The following is an 18,866-nucleotide window of genomic DNA, read 5'->3' as shown; positions in this document are numbered from 1 at the left end:
ATGTTTTTTTTCTGTGACTTTCAATGATCCCAGTGAATTATTATATCATAAAGCTAGGGTAAATGAAAGCACACAGAATTGCAAATCTGCACTGATTTAGTAGGAAGAGCTGCCAGTCTTTATGAGAGCAAGCACAGAATTGATATTCATGATATTTTAGGAAGGAAATGTAAGTCTAACAAGTCAGAGCGGTTCAGCAAGTGGAAGAAATTCAGTGTTGGGGGAGTGAAACAGAGGACCAGCTGCTGCAACCAACCACACCGGCCGCTTCATTTTCTCCTGGACGTTCTCCAGGTTTACTCTGTACCATCAAAAAGTATTTATTACAGACTGGCCAAGCCCCCTGCACTGGGTAGGGGTCAGTCTGGTGCACGTGCAAATCCCGAGCACTACCTGCTTTACATTGTGCATTGAAAAACCATAGTGATGGGGTCTCGATCCTAAGGGCATGTTCCCAGATGCCCTGTTTCTCAGTGTGAACTGGTGGTCTGAGCTCTAGGGTTGTCTCGCCGTACCCTGTCGATGGGACTCTGGCTTCCCATCAAACCCCATGGAGATAACCTGTTCATTAAAGGAGGAAATCCAGATACCTCACAGGACTTTCTAAGTATCAGTGAGTTTACAGTTGAAAACATTGCAAAATTCTAATGAATAACAAGTAGGCCAGGATAAGGCCATTAAATATGACTTTGCTCTTCCTGTAGAACAAAACTTGATCTCAGTGCTTGTACGCCCACTTACTATCTCCCCAGCCTGATTTCCTGGCTTTTACATGGGGTACTGCGTACTAGCCAGGTACTGGCAAGGCGCAGTTAGAGCAATTTTGTATATTATTCAGTGCTGATCAGCTGGAATACGAGCACTGAAAACTCTGTGACAATTGAAAAACCTGCAATTTGAAAGTATAAATAAAAAGGCATTCAACATGTCCAGCTTAGCCCAGGCGGCCTCCCCATTCCTGTTACTACCTTAATGCCAGTATGAGGAGGTACATTTTAATTTTTTTTAATTTGTCACTATTTCTTTCATCATTTATTTTGCTTCCACTGAAATTAAAAATATGGAGACTGGGAGACTTTGCCCAGAGCTCACCTCATCTCTGGTAGCCGATCCACAAGATCCAGCGTATTTTTACCTGTTGTAGATAAGGAATGAGTAAAATCAACATTGTTGCAGAGGGTATGTCTAATCTAAAGACGTTATTTGAGTGGCTCAGAAGGAAGTTATCAGCTTACCTCTTCAGAGGTGACTCTTCCTAGCTTCCATGCTTTTTTTCCCTCATTAGGCCTCCAGAAGCTTTCATTTCCGTTCAGCTGGAGAAACGGGGACCCCGAGACAGGATGCTGAACACTTTCACTCAAAAGAGAGAAGCACTGGGCAGCGGGCTGCAAAGCCCTGTAAGTACGTCAGGAGGTTCCTTAGCCTTTTCAAGAGAGACTGTTGGGTTTTGGCACACAGGCGAAGTGGTAGCTTTAAGTTAGCATTGTAGTTACTCTGTGGTTACTTTAGGGAGAAAGGTAAGCTGGTGGCAGGTGTGGAAACCTTGGTGGAGGGAAGGAGGCTGGGACGTGGCCAGGGCGTGCAGGTCAGGCGCGGGGCCGCAGATGGTGGCCCAGCTCCACCAGCAGCAGTAGGAGACTCAAGGGAACCTTCTCCCGTTGTGCCATCCCCCATGTGCAAGGCTCGTGGCCCTGAAGTGCATGGAAAGCAGCAGCAATCTGCAGACATGTGGCTAAGTAAAGGTTGTGGATGCTAACGGGAATCCTAAACCATTTCCAGCCTAGGTAAGGAGGTAAATTCTGGCTATAGTTACGCTGATAGGTGCAGAATGTTCTGGGCTTTTACATATGAAGCATCCAACAGTGGTGGTAGCTAGAGATGGACACTATATGAGGAAGGCTGGCTCCTTTAATAAACATTTCCAGCAGTTTTATTACTTTTTTAATTTTAGAAGGTAATAATTGTAAAGATACCATGATAGGTATAAATTTTGCCTTTTGCAAATTCCTCTTTATCCAGTGCCTAAAGGTGAGAACATGGATCCTGTATTAAACTTCTGTATCTTATGCTGAATACATTATAGGTTAGGCATGGCCTTTAAGAATTTACCAGGTCGTAAAATCAAACTCTTTCTACACAAATCCTTAATGGCTATTCTCTTTTTGAAATAGCATAAATTATTTAGTTTAATGTACTCATAAGCTTCTTGACAGCTCAGTAGGCTGAGTGTATGAAGGAATAACTCCTAGCTGCAGACTCTTTTAGGAAATATTACAGAATTTGTGAACAAAATTACATCAACCATACTTGAATAAAATAATTCTGAATTTATGTACAAGATTGCATTAACTGTCTACTGGGTCTGACATACTCGTTGAAATCTTTGATGTTTATCCTCCTTAAAGTTTTGGAATTTCATAGTTTAGATGTCTGTAATACTATACATAATCTGGTAGGGTTTTTAAAATTATATTAATAGGAAATGTTACAAGTGTTTTGGTTTTGTTAGATTCACAGTACATATAAGCCCTATATGCATGATAATAAGAAGAAAATATTGTCTCATTATAGGATGAAGTGCTGAAACTCAAAAGAGATGTTATTGTTGAATATTGCCATAAGTAAGTATATCTGACATAGACATTTACTGTATGTCTAATAGATGTTTAATATAGATCTAGTGTAGACATTTCCATACAAGCACATCATGTTTTAAACATAACTCTTGTTCTGAGGGCATCTTTTTCATGTTGATAACATGAATTTACGTACTTCCTTATTCAGAATATTATGACTATACCTGTAAGCCATTTTGCAAGCTGAGAAAAGAAAAACGTTTTCAGTGGTTTAGTACGATAATATTACAGGCAGTACAAACCATGTTGCTGGATGAGTAAAACCACAAAGAAACTATTTGGTTTCTTTATGAGGAGAAAGGATTGATGATGGGATGCTAAGTAAAGGCGCACAACACCAATGCTTTTTTGGTATTTCATCAGAAATACCAGATAAACATTGTTGACATGAGTGATAAATTGCAGTGGAAATAACGTGCAGTAGATCAGAGAATGAACGAGTGGGATGTACTAGCCTGTGAATTCCATCTAGTTTGTACGACAACTTGGGAAAAAAGAGAAGTTCAAACAGAGGGGGAGTTGATTTTTTTTTTTTTTAATCCTGTGTTCCTATGTCATTGTTCAGTATTTTACGGTTTTTATTCCCAGGTAAGTTTACGTTTCTGGGACCTTTGTCTTGCACACAATATATTGAGATTGGGCACATGTGCCAATAAAGAAAGAAAAAATAAAAAGGGGAAATGAGCTATTTCTTGTCTGCTTTCACTGAGAAACAGACCGTACTTGGTATATCGCACTAGACTGGTTTATGTGTTACCTTTCTACTGGAGTGTGTAGCCTGTTCTGAAGCCACCTAAGAGCTGGATGTTCTAAATCCACTCTGTCGAAAGCCTGGGCGAAAACCTGGCATGTGGCCAGCATCCAGGTCTGTCTTCTCCTCGTATGCCCAGCTGTGCAGAGGTGCCTTCGAGCAGCCTTGGGAAAGAGTGTGGCAAGGAGCAAGCTGCAAGTAGGGCGGCTGTTTCAGTACGCCGTGTTTCACAAATGACGTAGATTTGTGTCACGCTGCAGATGGAGACTGCGTTCAGCCCAGGTACAGCTTATCAAGTGAGTAGGTAAGGCCAGACCCATGGGTCTGGAGGCAGCTTGTGGCCAGGGGCTGGAGCAGAGTTTCAGTGCAGCTCAGTGACGATGGAATCTGACTCAGGGTCACACCGTCTCATTACCAGTTCTGCAGTTAACTCATGATCTCACTTACCTCCTTCCTGCTTCTGCTTCCTTATCATAACGTAAGCATCAACAGCTCCCACAAAGCGGCTGCTGTATTAGCTTGCAGATATTTCCAAGGCATTGTAAAGACATCTGTGTGATGAAAAGCACTAAATCTAAAGTTTACCTTGGTTCTTAAATGCCACTTTCATGATTTTTATCCTGCTGGTTGTCACGCTACAGAAGAATCGTAGCTTGTAAATTTTGCTGTAGAAGGTGCCAAAGTTGTCCATACAGAAGGAGATTAACCTCAACAAAGGTAGAGTGTATCTGGACAGATGACGCCCTGCACAACACTACAGATTTTAATTATTCTTTTTCAGGCTGAATCAGCGTGTGTCCCAGCATGCCCTGAGAGCTCAGCTCATGGGGTACTACAATAGCCTAAGAAGCCTTTTAGGTGATTTCCCTGTCATCAGAGACAAGTACTTCATAATTGGACTACCTCAAGGAAAAAAAGAGGAGCAAGATTTAAAGAAAAACCTTGCACCTGATCCCAGGTTTGTTTCATGTTTGCAAGCGTGTTCCTGGGGGCCAGCATCTTCAGTCAGAGTGTATTACGAAGCAAAGGTGAATACATGTTTGTAAGGGGAATGATAGTCTGAAAGTGCCCCGAGCAGTGTGTTCTGCCATTTTTCAGGCAATGCTGGTGGATGTAGAATGTGCATAGTCAGAGCTGCCTGCAAAAGCTGGCATACAAAGAAGGAAAACTTTAGAAGTGTGCTTGCTTCTACTCCCAACACCGCATGTAAGGGGGAAAGAAATGGATAATCTCATTTTCAGGATGTAAATCTTCTGCTTTAATGACAGCCTAGGCAGTGAGGGTTGTCTTACCCTTAAATTTTATTTATTTAAGATTTAAACAAAACCTGCTAATAAGTTGTAGGCTTGTGACTTGTCAGAAGTTAAGAAAGGAGAGGAAGAGCACACGACAGACTAGGGGATGACCCTGTGTCATCTGCTCCTTTCAGAAGGGACATTTTTTTGGCCATGTCACAAGGATCTCCTTCCTCAAAACTTGTGACTAGGAAGGTGAGCCCTTCTGCTGACTCTCCATAAGCGTCTGGACTCCTCATGTTAGCACCAGCAGGCAGATGGTTTTAGATGTGAAAGCAGTCACCCAGGACACTGGTTTTGCTCTTGGTCACCTTGTTCCCAGCAACAGAGAGGCTCAGAGGTAAACATAAAAGCCCCCACTTGTTAAAGTTCAGTCAAAAGCTTTAGTTCCGATTACAAAGGTTGGGAGCGTAGTTACAAGCACAAGTCATAAAATGTGACTCAACAAGATACCTGAGCAGGTTATCATCATCACCCCTTCCCTGTTTTTTAACTGCATGCCAGCTGCAGGCCTGTGGAGCTACGCCGGTCTTGGGCTACCTTTTGTCTTGCTAGTAATTGCTGGGGAGTTACCCCATCACAGGCCCATGGCATGGGCCATTTTTCTTCCTTTATCTACCTGCTTTTATTGGATGTTGTCTAAGGTACTGCTGTCTCGGATGCCCTGAGATGCTTTAGTTCTATAGTATTTTGCACATTATCATAAAAAGTTGTGCACAGGCCATACATAACACATTTGCTCTTCGCTTTAGAAGGAGCCTTCTCTGGACACAGTAACAGAAGAGATACTAGTAATCCTAGAGCAAAATGTTTTAGTATACTTAGGTTTCAAGCTGAAGCTACCCCCCATGCCAGATTGTTTCAGTCTGGGGGTTTGTGGGTCACACAGTGTCCATCTTCTGCCCTGAACTCATTTGGGAGTCAGGACCAAGCATGGTTACATGTCATAGCAACTGCTTTGGTTGCCATCCTAGCTTGTTAGCAAGGACTAGGTCAAATATGATTTATTTGCCCAGAGAAACTGAGTTCAGCTGCAGAACCTATGCTTCTGCAGTTCATGCTATGCGCTACCTCCTACTCTTGGTGTCATGGGGACGTCAAGCAAAGAATACAGCCGTGGTGTGTTTCAGGAGCATGCATCTTGTGACAGAGAAGGTCTTGAAGAGCATTGCCTCTGTTGGAACATTCAACACAGAGAGCAGCAAGTCCTAGCATTGTGCACCCTAATCAGATATTGGTTCGTGCCTTTTGGACCTGTAACTTTTCAACAGCAAGAAAATATTTCAATACCCTATAATACTGTATAGGGTTATACTATTACACTTCCAAAATGCTAATATAAGCATAGTAACTTATAAGCAGTTACAGGTTGTCCTTTTACTCTTTAAAATGGAACATCTGAAACAATGAAACAGCCTAGAAAATATATGCCCTTTTGTTCTTTAAGTAGCCCTGAATTTTCTGAGGTTGCCTTTTCTCCTTCTGTGCTTCACCACTTGCCTGTGTCCAGCAGCTTGCGGCCCATCCACACTCATATCACTCACCATACCATGCTGCTTTTCTGCATTTGATGTAGAAAGGAAACCAGGAGCAAATCCTTATCTGACGGAGGGAGGCAGACGTGAAGGTGTCCGGCCAGCAGCAACAGCGGGGATGGCTGCAGCACGCCCTTTGCACCTGCATCGACCTGCCCCTTGACGTTCACGCCAGAAAGGGAGCTGCAGGGAGCTGGAGAAAAGGCTTTAATTAAAAATGGCCCCTGCCCTTTCAGCCCCTATGCCCTTTTTTTGTCCCCGCTAATCAGTTATTACCAGTTAATGTTTCATTTTCTGTTGTTGTTCAATTGAAGCTAAGAAGCACCTTGTAGACAGCAACTGTCAATTAGTTATGATGAAAGCAGAAATTTAGCTTCCATCTTGCCTGCATTTAGAGGGTTGTAGCGGGACACTAATTCAATTGCTTTCTTATCTTCTGAACTAATCTTGTAGTACGCATTTGTGGCTGCCAAGGGTTTCGGGGGTGAGCAGGTCCTGCTTTCCCTCTCCCTTCCTCTGAGAAGGACCTGCATCTGGCTGGAACAAACAGTGCGTGTGGGGGGGAAGGTGGCTGGTTACAGCAGAGGAAATATAGGGAGGGAAAAAGATAGTTTGGAGTGAAGAGGGGGAAAAAGAGAAAAAACAAATGGAATAAAGAAGAAAGGAAGAAAGGAAAGAAGAGACTCTTGGGGAAGAGTGGAAGAAACGATAATTGGAATAGTTATAATAAAGAGCTTTCTGCAAATATATGTATGTATTTCCATAAGCCTATAATTCATTAACATCGATGGGAAAAGTTTGAGAACAGCCCACCTAACTTGAGATGCCTGTATCTGACTAGGCTCCCCTGATAATCAGCAGGTGCTTCAAAGGAATGACCCATTCCAGACTCCTGCTTTAGGATGAGACGGGTCGTGTCCTGGAAGCGCCTCTTTCTCTCTCTGGCAACTCAAGGGGGGTGCTCGTATTGTCAACATCCGCATTTTGTCAGACGAACCCCCTGCCCTTCCTCATTTTGCTGTCTTTATGTTATATACAGTCCAGCTGCAGCAGGAAAGGCTGTGGATACAAACCCTGCGCCCACCCTTGCTGCCTTACCTAAGCCGTAGCAGTATAAAAGATTCCTGCAGTGACTGCCGTCTTAAAAGTAAATGTTAGAAGCAGGAAGAAAGGAAAATGTAGGGCTGTGGTTTCTGTGTGGTGGTGCCATCCTGTTCTTCCCTTCCCCCAGCCTTTTCCTTTGTTCCTGGACTTGGCGTATGAAACTAGGTCATAGCTCTTAGCCATACATGTTTTAAAAGCAGCAGTCACTCTGTGAGCATGACATAGCATCTCTGGGATGTTTGGGGGGGGTTTAGTTTTTTTTTTTTTACACAATGTAGAAAATCTGTTTTATTTGGGATTAAACTGTGTTTTCTTGGGAGACGGCACTGCAAATCGTTCATGTGTTGCCAGGGTAGGCAGCAGCTTATCTGGATGCAGTGGACTGTCCTCATTTTCTGGCCGAAGAAGGTAGGTGCCACATCATAGCAGGGTGACACAGTGTGTGACTCCTTCGCAAACGCAGCTACGGAGAAGCCACCCTTAACGTCCTGTGGTGAGGTGGGGAAATAGAGCCTCTGTGGCAGGCTGCCCACAGTCCTCTTCCGCTGAAGCCTGTAAAGATGAAGCACATCTGGAAAGTGTGTGTGCTTCTGCCTTTGGAGGAAACCCCGGTTGCTCTCTCCCCGCTGGTATCGTTTACGAACTGTGATGTAAAGGGGAGGAAATGGAGAGTGTGAATACTAATCTCACCCTGAAAAAGCGTCACTTATATGGTTTCTTTAGGTACAATTAGTGCTTATCATTCTAGTGCAAAAGTCAGTAGGGCACAGCTGGTTAAACAAACCCTGCCCAAATATAATTTCCGTGCATACAACACAGAGTATTTAACCTTTCATTACTCCATCCCACCCAAACCAAAGGTCTATTTTTTGCATTCAGCCTTGTGGGGTTTTTTTTCAGACAAAAGGAAAAAAAAATAAATTAAAAGCCCTGCAAAACTTACTTCAGAAAGAGCTGAACTTAATCTCCAAGCTGAATATTTATCTTTTATTTCAGAATGTACTAGCTGCGTATTATACTTCATCTTCATGTATGTGAAGACAAGAAATGGCACATTGTATATAAAAACAGGAAAATACATTATTCATGTAATAAATGTTGTATTTTCATATCTTCTGGCAAAAAAAAAGTGGGCTGCCTACTAGTAATTGCATATCCTATTTTAAAATAATGGTATAGATTTTTAATACCTGCCTGCTGCTTTGCCCTGCCTGTCTCCTGTTCTAGCCAGCAAAAGCGTATTCCCAGAGGAAGGGACGCTGAATGCCCTCAGCACAGCAGCTCACATCCCTGCTTTACAGATCAGGTGCTTTAAGAAAGTTTCTTTCAAATTTCTCTCACATTCAGCAGGTTTTGGAGGTCAAACCTTTACCCGGTATTCTACACTTCAAAGCTAAATCATGTTAGGTCTAAAATACACTTGCTCCAAATCATAAAGGCGAATCTTATGTCCAAGGAACAGTTTTATCAAACTTAAAAACATATATATTTCTGGAAAGTGACAGGCAGAAGGAATCCTCAAAATGCTAAACACCTCTCACTTTTTTGCAATAATTCAGATCCTTCCATCCTCAACCACGCTCTTTGCTGTCTCCAGATGGACACACCTTCCTGAACTTGTGGTTCATCCCTCACCCCACTGAAGTGCTGATCATGTTCAAAATGCTTCCAGAGAAGGTCAGTATTTGCTAATGCTAAAAGAGATTTTGTTCTGGGTGGCAGGCCACGCACATCTTTTCATGTACATTACAGTTTTTCTTGTTATTGGAGATGCAGAAATAAACATCAGTGATTTTAATCTGGATGCAGCTAGCATTTGCCACTGATGAAGGGTGGTGGCGGAGTGTCTGTCAGGGAGGAGAGACCTTTGGTCCTCTGGGTTCAGAGGTAGAAACAACCGTAAAAGCAAAGGAAGGATCCTCTAGTTAAATATCTAAAGGTCTTTAATGATCAAAAGTAATTAAACCCCAGCCATTTGTGCTGCCTCTTCCTATTTGTGAAAGCATTCCCCATCCCACCAGTTTATCAAGGTTTGTCCCTGTCCCCGCGTACACAGAAGTGGCAGGCTGGGACCTTTATGTCCTCTGACTTATTTCTGCTGAAATAAGGAGAGGAGACAGGAGAGAGGAGGTACCTGGGCTGGCCCTGGCGGTGCGGGAGCTGGAGGTGTTGCAGCGCAAGGGGGAAGGACTGCCTGGCCATGACTATCTATTTGGGTAGATATAAACACTGAAAAAAGGGGTTGTAGGAGACACTGGGGAAGCAGATTCTGAACCAGAAGCTGTAACACCAGGTGGGATGGTGACAGCTGGGAGTGATATGCTGAGCCTGAACAAAATCCAGGGCTTGACCTTGCTCTGGGAGCCCTGGTGGCATCCCGGGGAGGTCTCATTTAGTGCCCAGGAGTGGTTGTGGCCCGGGAAGCAAAAGTATTTGCTACTTTGGCATGTTTGCTTAGAGACGAGCATCTGGATCGTTTACTTTGTGCATTTGTCTTGTTTGCAGGCTGATCTCAGAGCTCTCCACCTAAGCCTAGAAATTGTTGGCGCATTTCATGATGTGGTTTTGTATTTCCTGGCTTTTGCTCAGTTAGGAAATTCCCCAAACTGCTTTTGTGCCTTAAACCCAGAGCCTCTGACCCCAGACTGGGGAGGGACTGACAGGATTGGTACGTAACAAGTATTGTGTGCTTAAGATAGATGGTTCCAGGTGCAAAAAAGTATGAAATGCTGATGGTGAGAAAGGGACAAAAGGAGCATGAACATGCGATTGATGTTAACTGAAGAATAAAATCAAGATTAAATTCCAGTCTTATTTTTTTCTTTTTCCTGCTCCATTCTGTTGTTGGAAGACTGTTGGGTTTTGGTAGCATGTCCACAGCATCACAGATCTGTCACAAACTCACAGAAAAGCAACACATCTACAAGGCTCGGGAGGTCTGCTCTGGCAGAGAACAGAGAACATAGTCCAAAAATTGCTCTTCCGCATCTAGCAAGTGTCTGTTAAGCCATCTGTCAGCCCATGATGATTTTGTCTTTGCCAGAAGATTAAAAAAGGCAGGCTTGGTTCCTCTAGTAAATCTGTTGCTTGGTTCTCTTTCCAAAGGATCAAATAGCTGAGGTGTGTGTCGTCCTGCATGAACATGTATTTTTACAGAAATGGTACTGGTTCGCCTAATGGCTTTGACCTGCTGTTAATGTTAATGTTCATGTTAAACTGTACTGCAGGAGTGGGATGTGTCTACCTGTAGTGGCTACCAGTTAGTACATGGCTACTGGTATCTAACAACTGGGTAGGTACCTCTGCTGTGACTGGATGCCTTCTCTGGACACCGTTACAAAGACATCTCCAGAGGAGTTGCTCATCCCAAGCTAAAATGTGTTCAAAGTGGGATGAAACCCTCTTTAGAGGTGCCCAAGATTGCAGGAGCACAATTAACCTTAGTGCCTGATAATTAGGCAACTAAAGTCAGATGAGCTAATCCTGTCCCAAGTGTTGAAGTGTTCTTGGCATTTGGCTTTTCAGCCACTGGATTATTCCCACAGTATAGTGAGCTGGGGTTTCAAAACTTGGCATGTTATGCACACGTTCTCCTCTGTGGAGGTATGTGCTGCATGGCTGGACTGTTCTCATGCCCACGTTTATATATTGGCCTACCAGCATCTTAAGGGGGCCTACAAGAAAGCCGGTGAGGGACTTTTTAGGATGTTGGGTAATGGTAGGACTAGAGGGAATGGATCAAAACTAGAGATGGGACGATTCAGACTGGACGTTAGGAAGAAGTTCTTCACCATGAGGGTGGTGAGGCACTGGAACAGGTTGCCCAGAGAGGTGGTGGAAGCCCCATCCCTGTCAGTGTTCAAGGCCAGGCTGGATGGGGCTTTGAGCAACCTGATCTAGTGGGAGGTGTCCCTGCCCATGGCAGGGGGGTTGGAACTGTGTGATCTTTAAGGTCCCTTCCAACCCGAACTATTCTATGATTCTATATCTGTACATTTGGCACTGCTCAGACGCAACTCAGGAGTAAAAACTTTACCTGCACAGCTTCACTTCTGTCCTGGCATCTCTTAAAAATGAAAAATTGATTATGACAATTGCATAAAAATATTAAATTCTTCAAGAATTGAGAAAAATATATAAAAGACTAGCTTTGTCTTTTAATGTCTCCAGATTTTATCCCTTATGTATTTTTCTTTTTATGTGAGTAAGATTTTTATTGTTGGTTCTGAATTTATCTTCTTGAAATTTAATTTTGGAAGGGAAGAAAGGACTCAGTGAATCATAAATACTTGTTATAGCTTTTATTTTAATACTGTGCTTGTGAACGTTTGATTTTGAAGTGGGCTTATTTTCTCTAACAAAAGGCACTCCCTGTTCTGTGGTATGCGCTCATTGTAGTGCATATTAGTAACTTCATTTGTATATGGCTGAGAAAGCCCATGTAGATTAGCATGTTTAATGAGCTTTGAAACAATCAAGAAGACTCAGCTCAGTGATCAGTGAGAATCCACATAACCAGATGTAGGAGGAATATTATGTACGATGTATTTCAATTTCAGACGTCTAATGTGTACCTGGCTACCACGCTTTTAAAACAGAAAATAAAACAAGATGGAGTCCTCAGTACTCTGCTGCCTCTGTAACGCATTTTGCACAGATATTTTAACACCATTGCTCCTGACCGAAGGATCATTTTTGTTGCTGCTGACGTGGAATAATTTCCTTCTCCCCCACATCAGACCATTTAACTTCCTTAAAAGATGGCAGCCCCTGCAGCCTGACAGAGAGAACACTGGGTTTCTATAACAGGTGCTTTCAAGTTAAATCACGTCTGCAGTGGCCGTGCCCTGGGAGGCAGTCAAGCCCTGTGCATGCATTTCCTACAAACACCAAGTAAGAGCAGGTGCTTTTGTAAGGGTAATGACTTGTAGGGACCCATTGCTCCAGGAAGTTTTTGGCTAGGCTTAAAGGGAATAAAAAAACTTTAGGGCTTCTGCAGAAAAACATCCATTAACTTGCAAAATCGACCCCCAGTAGTATTTTATTGAAAGCAGTTGGAGAAATGTCCAGCTCTGGAGCCCTCTGGAGCCCTCAGTGTAAGAAGGACATGGACCTGTTGGAGCAGGTCCAGACGAGGGCCCCAAAGATGATCAGAGGGCTGGAGCACCTCTCCTGTGAAGACAGGCTGAGAGAGCTGGGGTTGTTCAGCCTGGAGAAGAGAAGGCTCCAGGGAGACCTTATAGCAGCCTTCCAGTACCTGAAGGGGGCCTACAGGAGAGATGGGGAGGGGCTGTTGGCAAGGGCATGTAGGGATAGGACAAGGGGCAATGGTTTTAAACTAGAGCACGGCAGGTTTACATTAGGCATTAAGGAAGAAGTTCTTTACAATGAGGGTGGTGAAACAATGGAATGTGTTGCCCAGAGTGGTGGTGGAGGCCCCATCCCTGGAGACATTCATGGCCAGGCTGGATGAGGCTCTGAGCAACCTGATCTAGTTGAAGATGTCCCTGCTTACTGCAGGGGGGTTGGACTAGATGACCTTTAAAGGTCCCTTCCAACCCAACACATTCTATGATTAAGTTGTCCCTGTCATTCCCTACCACGCAATAACTAGTTTAGGTCTTTGAAGTAAGTACAATGCCATGTCAGGACCTGATTCTGCTCCTGTCTCACAAATTTAATCTCTATATTTTCAGTTGGAAGGGACCTACAACGATCATCTAGTCCAACCAGATATGATAATGGAAAGACAGTCCTTGTTCATCTTTTATAATAATTGATTTTTTTAATAGGAAAGGATAATAAAAGAACCATTCTTTTGAAATGCTTGTAACTTTTCATTCCTATGCCTTTTCCTCCCTGACCTTACTGCATCCTCATAATTCCCCACCTGCCATAATCTCTTTTCTTAAAGCCTGTTTTTATAGTGTTGAAGGGGATATAAATGCATTCTTCTTCCGCCTCCGAGGGGAAAGAGGAAAAATGAAGAAAGTCATGAAGTACAAAACTCTTGGAGGAAAAAAGAGTTTACTGAACTGAGAGATTTTTATGTGTATCTTCTGAAACCTTGTCTGATAAACTTACTGTTCTTGGGACTCCAGGGACTGAACTTCAAGAGATACAGAAAATGATTGACAGCCTCCATAATCCACTGGATCCCAGTGAAGTAGCCAGCTGCTAGCTGCTCATAGAGAAGTGATCTTTCTACAGTTTGATGCAGCAATCAGACATCAACTACGGTAGGAATTAGAGCCTTTTAGGGATGGGGCTGGCATCTTTTTTTATAAAGAGGCTTTTTTTTTATTCATAAAGAGGCTTTTTTATTAAAAAAAACAGAAAAAAAAGTAAGAAAGATTAATTTAAATTTTGTCTATGGTATCTGTTCCAAGACCATGAAATGTGTCCTATAAGTGTAGAAATTTTCCTTTCACTAAAAGTACCAATTTTCCTTTACCTAAAAGTGGTGAGAGTCCTTACATGCTTCATTGAGGGATCTCAACACATCATGTCAGAGTACAGCTGTCCTATTATCTGAGCATTATATCACCCTTTTATTGTGATTCGTAGTTTACTAAATCAGGGAGGCTGGTAGCTGCTACAGAGGTAGACTTAGAAGTTCATGTTCTTATTTTCCCGAAGGATCTACATTTAATTTTATATTTTCCTCTATCAAAGACTATTTAATAAGCAGGTACAGGACTTACTAGGTTTACCCTCCTGTAAAATGTTGTTTACCCCACCACAGAAAACCAACTAAGATCTACTTTTCAGGACTTTCTGAAAAATAACTGTCTCCCTTTTCTCCCCATCTTCTCCCATATGTTGTCTGTCAATAGTAGTCACAGCATGGTTTGAATGTACCCAGTGGAATAACCTTGGCAGAACCAAAACAAGGGCAGGACATGCAAAAGTAAAGTAAATTTCGACTCTCCCCCCCTCTGTAGATGCCTCACCAGAAGAGAGACAACTCCTGGACTTGCTTTTGAGTAACACTCAGGACCGAGTTCAAAATGCTGCAGTTAAAGAGCTGTTATCTAAAAGCAGCCATGATGTGCTTGCATAAAACATCCTTGAAGGAACAGTGAAAGCCGAGTAAATATCACCATAGCTGAGCTCAGCTTCAAAATGGGAAACTACATAAAAATGAGAATACTTACTGAAAACAAACTAGAAGGATTAGCTAGGGGAGTTAAATCCTTGCAGATGGCATAGAGACTCTTTGGGGACATACTGGAGGCACTCAAGAAATTCATACCACATGTGAAGAAAGACTTAAGAAAGGGTAAGAGGTTGCTGGCATGGATAAACAGCAGGATTAAACAGATTATTAAAGCAAGAAGGCGTCCTTCAAAAAGCTGAACATTCATGCAAATGAAGAAAATAGAAAAGACCATGAACCGTGACAGGATAAATGTAAAAGGATTCAAGACAGCCCAGCAAATATTTTGAGGAACAATTTTGCTGAAGGCATCAACACTAATCATAAAACTTGTTTCAAATATACCAGGAGCAGGAAACCTGCCAGAGAGTCCGTAGGGCCAGTAGGTGATCAGGAGCGTTCAGTGAAGGTAAGTTGACAGCACACGTTTTTAAAAGTGATCTGTTTGTTTCTTCATTCCTTGTGGAAAAACTTGAGGAGGTTCCCACACCAAAACGTTTCTTTATGGGAGATGAATCAGAGGAGCTGCTGCAAGTGGAAGTGTTGCCAGGGAAAGTGATGGGACAAGCAGACTGAAACGAAGATGAACAAGTTGTCAAGACCAGACAATGTTCAAGAATTCTGTGAGAACTCAAGAATTTTTAATTATTTTTTTTTTCTGCAAAAAAGCCAAAGCATTAGCTATGGTGTGTAGTTTCTTGCTCAACGGAAGCAAGGTTAAGCTTCTTGCTTAACCTTGATACCTGAAGACTGGAAGTGTCTGATGTGTTGCAGTTGTTAAAAAGGACCGCAAGGGTGATCTGGCTAATCACAGGTTGATTAACCCGATATCCATAGTGTTCAAATTAGCAGAAACTGCAGTGAAGTGGATGCACGGACAAACGTGATGTATTTGGGAAGAGTCAACACTGCCTTTGGGAAGTGCAGTCATGCCTTACATAGATATTGGGGTTCTCTGAAGGTGTTAACAAACATGGGTAAGGGGTTGATACAGTTTGTCTGGATTCCCTGAAAGCTTTAATAGCTGCAACAGAGGCTCTTAAGGAGTCTGAGCAGCCGCTGGATATGCGAGGAGGTGGTCACATTTGTAAATAATTTAGGAAGGAGAAGACTGTAAATGGGCAGCTTTTGTGGTGGATAAGGGAGGTTACCGGTGGCTTCTCACAAAAGTTTGAACTTTCTCCTGGGCTGTTCAGGTGCTCATAGGTGACATTGAAAAGGGACTGAAGCTGAGGCGGTACAGTGTGTACGTGATACTGAGACACCCAGGGTGTGGGCATACCAAGGATGGGGCTGGCTGGAGAAGGACCTTACAAAACAGAGTGACTGCAAAATAAAACAGCAGATGGAGTTCACTGTGTTGGTAAAAAAAAAACAATCCCAATGTATAAAATGACAGCCTTTGACTTCACCATTACCATGCAGTAATGAAATATCAGAGTTATGACTGATAATTCTGTCAAAATTTCAGCTCAGTAGAGATAAAAAATAAAAAAAAACAAACTCAAATTGATTCCTTTTAGGAGAACAAAAATAAAACCACTACTACACTGCTGAATAAATCTGTGTTCTGGTCCCCAGCTGAGAAAGGACAGAACTCAGAAAGGTTCCCAAAGGAGCCACAGGGATGATGAAAGGCTGCTGGGTGGAACAGCTGGGGAAGAGCTCTGTAAAACCATCAGTCAGCGGCAGGGGATAAACAAGGAGTGTCTTCTCATGGTTTTTTTGAGCACAAGGTGCATCCCAGGTGAACAGCAGGGAGCCAGCTCTGAACAAAAAAGAAAAAAGGTTGTTCTTGCATTCTTGCACATGGTTTGTAATTAGGCTGTGGGATTTCTTGCTGAGGGATGTGGTGTGTGGTAGAAGTTCATAGGACTCAGAGGGAGACTGCACAGGCTCGTGGCAGACAAATCTACCAAGGATTATTAAACATTTACAATCACCTCTGGCTGAGCAAATTCCTGAGCTACAAATTCTTGGAGGCCATGAGAATATCTGTGGGAAATATCAGCATATGCTTGTTCTGGAGATTTTTGTAATCTTCTAATGAATCCACTTTTGGTCACTGTGGGAGGCAGGACTCTGAGCTGGATGGACCTTTGCTCTGACCCAGTATGACCACTCTTGGGCTACCCAGTGGAGCTGTGATTGTACAGATTTGTAGACTGAAGATTCTTCTGGAGACTCGCAAGAAGATCAAACTACCTTGTGCTTTTATTTCTGTGTTTTCATGATTAAAATACTATAGGGACAACTGGCGAGGGCAAATTTTTCCTCAGATAAGGAATTGTGCGTTAACAGGAAGTAAGGAGAAATGCTGTATCTTTCATCTTTCTTTCATCTTCATCTTTCTTTTTCCTTATTGCCAGTGCAATTAGTTTCCATTTTCTCCACACCAGGGCTTCCACTGTGACACTAAATCACATTTAATCTCTTCTGAACTTCTCTGCCAAGTTTGATCCCAGAAGCTGTTATTTGTGCCTGTAATCCCTTTGTTAGTCCTGCAACCGACAGAACCCGCGCGTCATTTTTTGAAGTGCTTGTGAGTGTTTGACGAAAACAAAAGAACAAGATCCCCGCCTTTGAGTTGCCATTCAACTACAGAAAGAGCTGCAGCCTAGATTGCTTCTTATATTGCAAGAACCAGTTGATCAGGGGCTCTTTGTTTTAAAAGCATGTGAATGAAGTACAGGAGAATGGAGGGTGAAAAAGAGACTGCAATGAAATGACAAAGTCATAGCTAAGCTTGGTTGAGTAACTTATTTACATGATGAATACAGTGCAGTAAAAGTAGTTTTATGTGTGGGGTTGCAGAGCATAATGCAATCCAAGCGTGAGGAGCCAGCTGGGCCCCAGAAGCGCCATACACCTCTGGTTGGAAGAGCACTCTGCTGGTTTAGCAGCTCCTGCTGCTCAGCCGGGCTCTGGTGCGTCTGTGTGGCCCAGCCTTCGCTGGGTGAGAACAGGTCTCATGAAAATCAGCGGGGAGCGTTGTTGCTAGACCTAGCTCTGGACTTCAAGCATCCTGTAATTTAGGTTCCAAAGCTTCACAAGCACTTTTGAAAACTTGGAAAATCTTTAGTGGTTCTCCCACTTTGTATAGGAAATTATCCTAATATCTGGAATAGGAAGTAGTAGAGCTCCTGGATTACTATCCAGTCTATTAGCGACCTGAGCATCCCTCTCCGTTAGCACAGGCATATGTTTTGCTGTAAACGTCCCCCGTCAGATGCACCTGTGTCTGTTTGTTTTAATTGCCATATCTGCTGCTATCCTTATCACTCGCTCCCATGTTGGATTATAATGAGGAGCAGTTAATTTTGTTATCAACCATTTGGGGAATTTTGAAGTCATCTTACTTTTTTTTTAATACAAACATTTTTTTTTGCCTTTACAGAGAGAGATTTTTGTCCTCGGGGAATGTTTCAGCCTACCAGAGTGTTACAGACAGGATACACCATGCGCTGCCTCCGTTGAGTAACTCTACGATTCAGAGTGCATTTGCTTCACAGCTAAGGCTCCCACAGCTTCTGGACCGGCAAAGCTGCCGGGTGAGTAAAGCTCACCCCCCCGAGGCGCTCTTCCTCTGTTTGCACCAAGCTCCTTGGAGAACAAAGTCCTCTGTGGTTCTTGCTGGTGTGCTTACTCCTTCCCTACCATAGTGTAAAGAACCACTAATAGCTAATTAAAAAAAGAATCCCATGATCACAGCTTATTAACTTGATTCACCATTAGGAATTCTACAAAACGTTCTCTACAGGAGTGAGTAATAAAAATTTGAGATGGAATGTAATCACACTCATGTCACCAAAATGGAATTCTTCTGTATAACAGATGTTGCTGTTTCTACTAACTTTCAGTTTTGGCAATTACCCTTCTGAGTTCTCTCATCACCTGGCAGCAGTTTTAGTTGCCCAACGTGTCTGTCATGGTTGTGTGCATGATATTTAGGTCTAGTGGTTTCTTAGCTATAGGGTCACATGGAGCTAAATAATGTTGAATGAGATACACATGTGCTAAAGAGGCACCTTGAATGACGCGGGAAAAGAAAGCTGGCGTAATGGTAAAGGAAGTAAAGATGAGTCTTGCTGATGATATTAGCGTATTCCAAGGTAATAAGCAGTTTAAAATAATCATTCTAACTTCATGTTTGCTCATTTTCTTCCATCCTGCTAATTATCCAATATCAGATACTACTGTTTCACCTTTAATAATGCCTTTCCCAAGCAATGAGTTACAGGAATACAATTTTTTGCTCCCCCTGCCTTGATTTAGGTGACAACGACACATAGGACCTCCTTAGCATAACTGAGAAACAGGATTTGTACTGGCACGCAAAATCTAGATGTCTTTGATGAATAAGATGTCCTGATGCCTCTGAGATAG

At 42.8% G+C, this 18,866-nt stretch overlaps 1 protein-coding gene across 1 annotated transcript in view; it reads left to right on the top strand.

The window, feature by feature from the left end:
* LOC134513749 (uncharacterized) overlaps nucleotides 1-1,756 on the top strand; it is a 33,997-nt gene extending 32,241 nt beyond the window's left edge. The window contains 1 exon segment of the mRNA XM_063330913.1: nucleotides 1,510-1,756. Coding sequence (XP_063186983.1) covers nucleotides 1,510-1,756 — 247 coding nt within the window.
* The last annotated feature ends 17,110 nt before the right edge of the window (nucleotides 1,757-18,866 follow it).

The sequence above is a fragment of the Chroicocephalus ridibundus genome, chromosome 3, assembly GCF_963924245.1.
Source record: "Chroicocephalus ridibundus chromosome 3, bChrRid1.1, whole genome shotgun sequence".
Classification (NCBI taxonomy): Eukaryota; Metazoa; Chordata; class Aves; order Charadriiformes; family Laridae; genus Chroicocephalus; species Chroicocephalus ridibundus.
The sequence above is the reverse complement of the archived record's forward strand: the minus strand, read 5'-3'. Positions and strand labels throughout refer to the sequence as shown.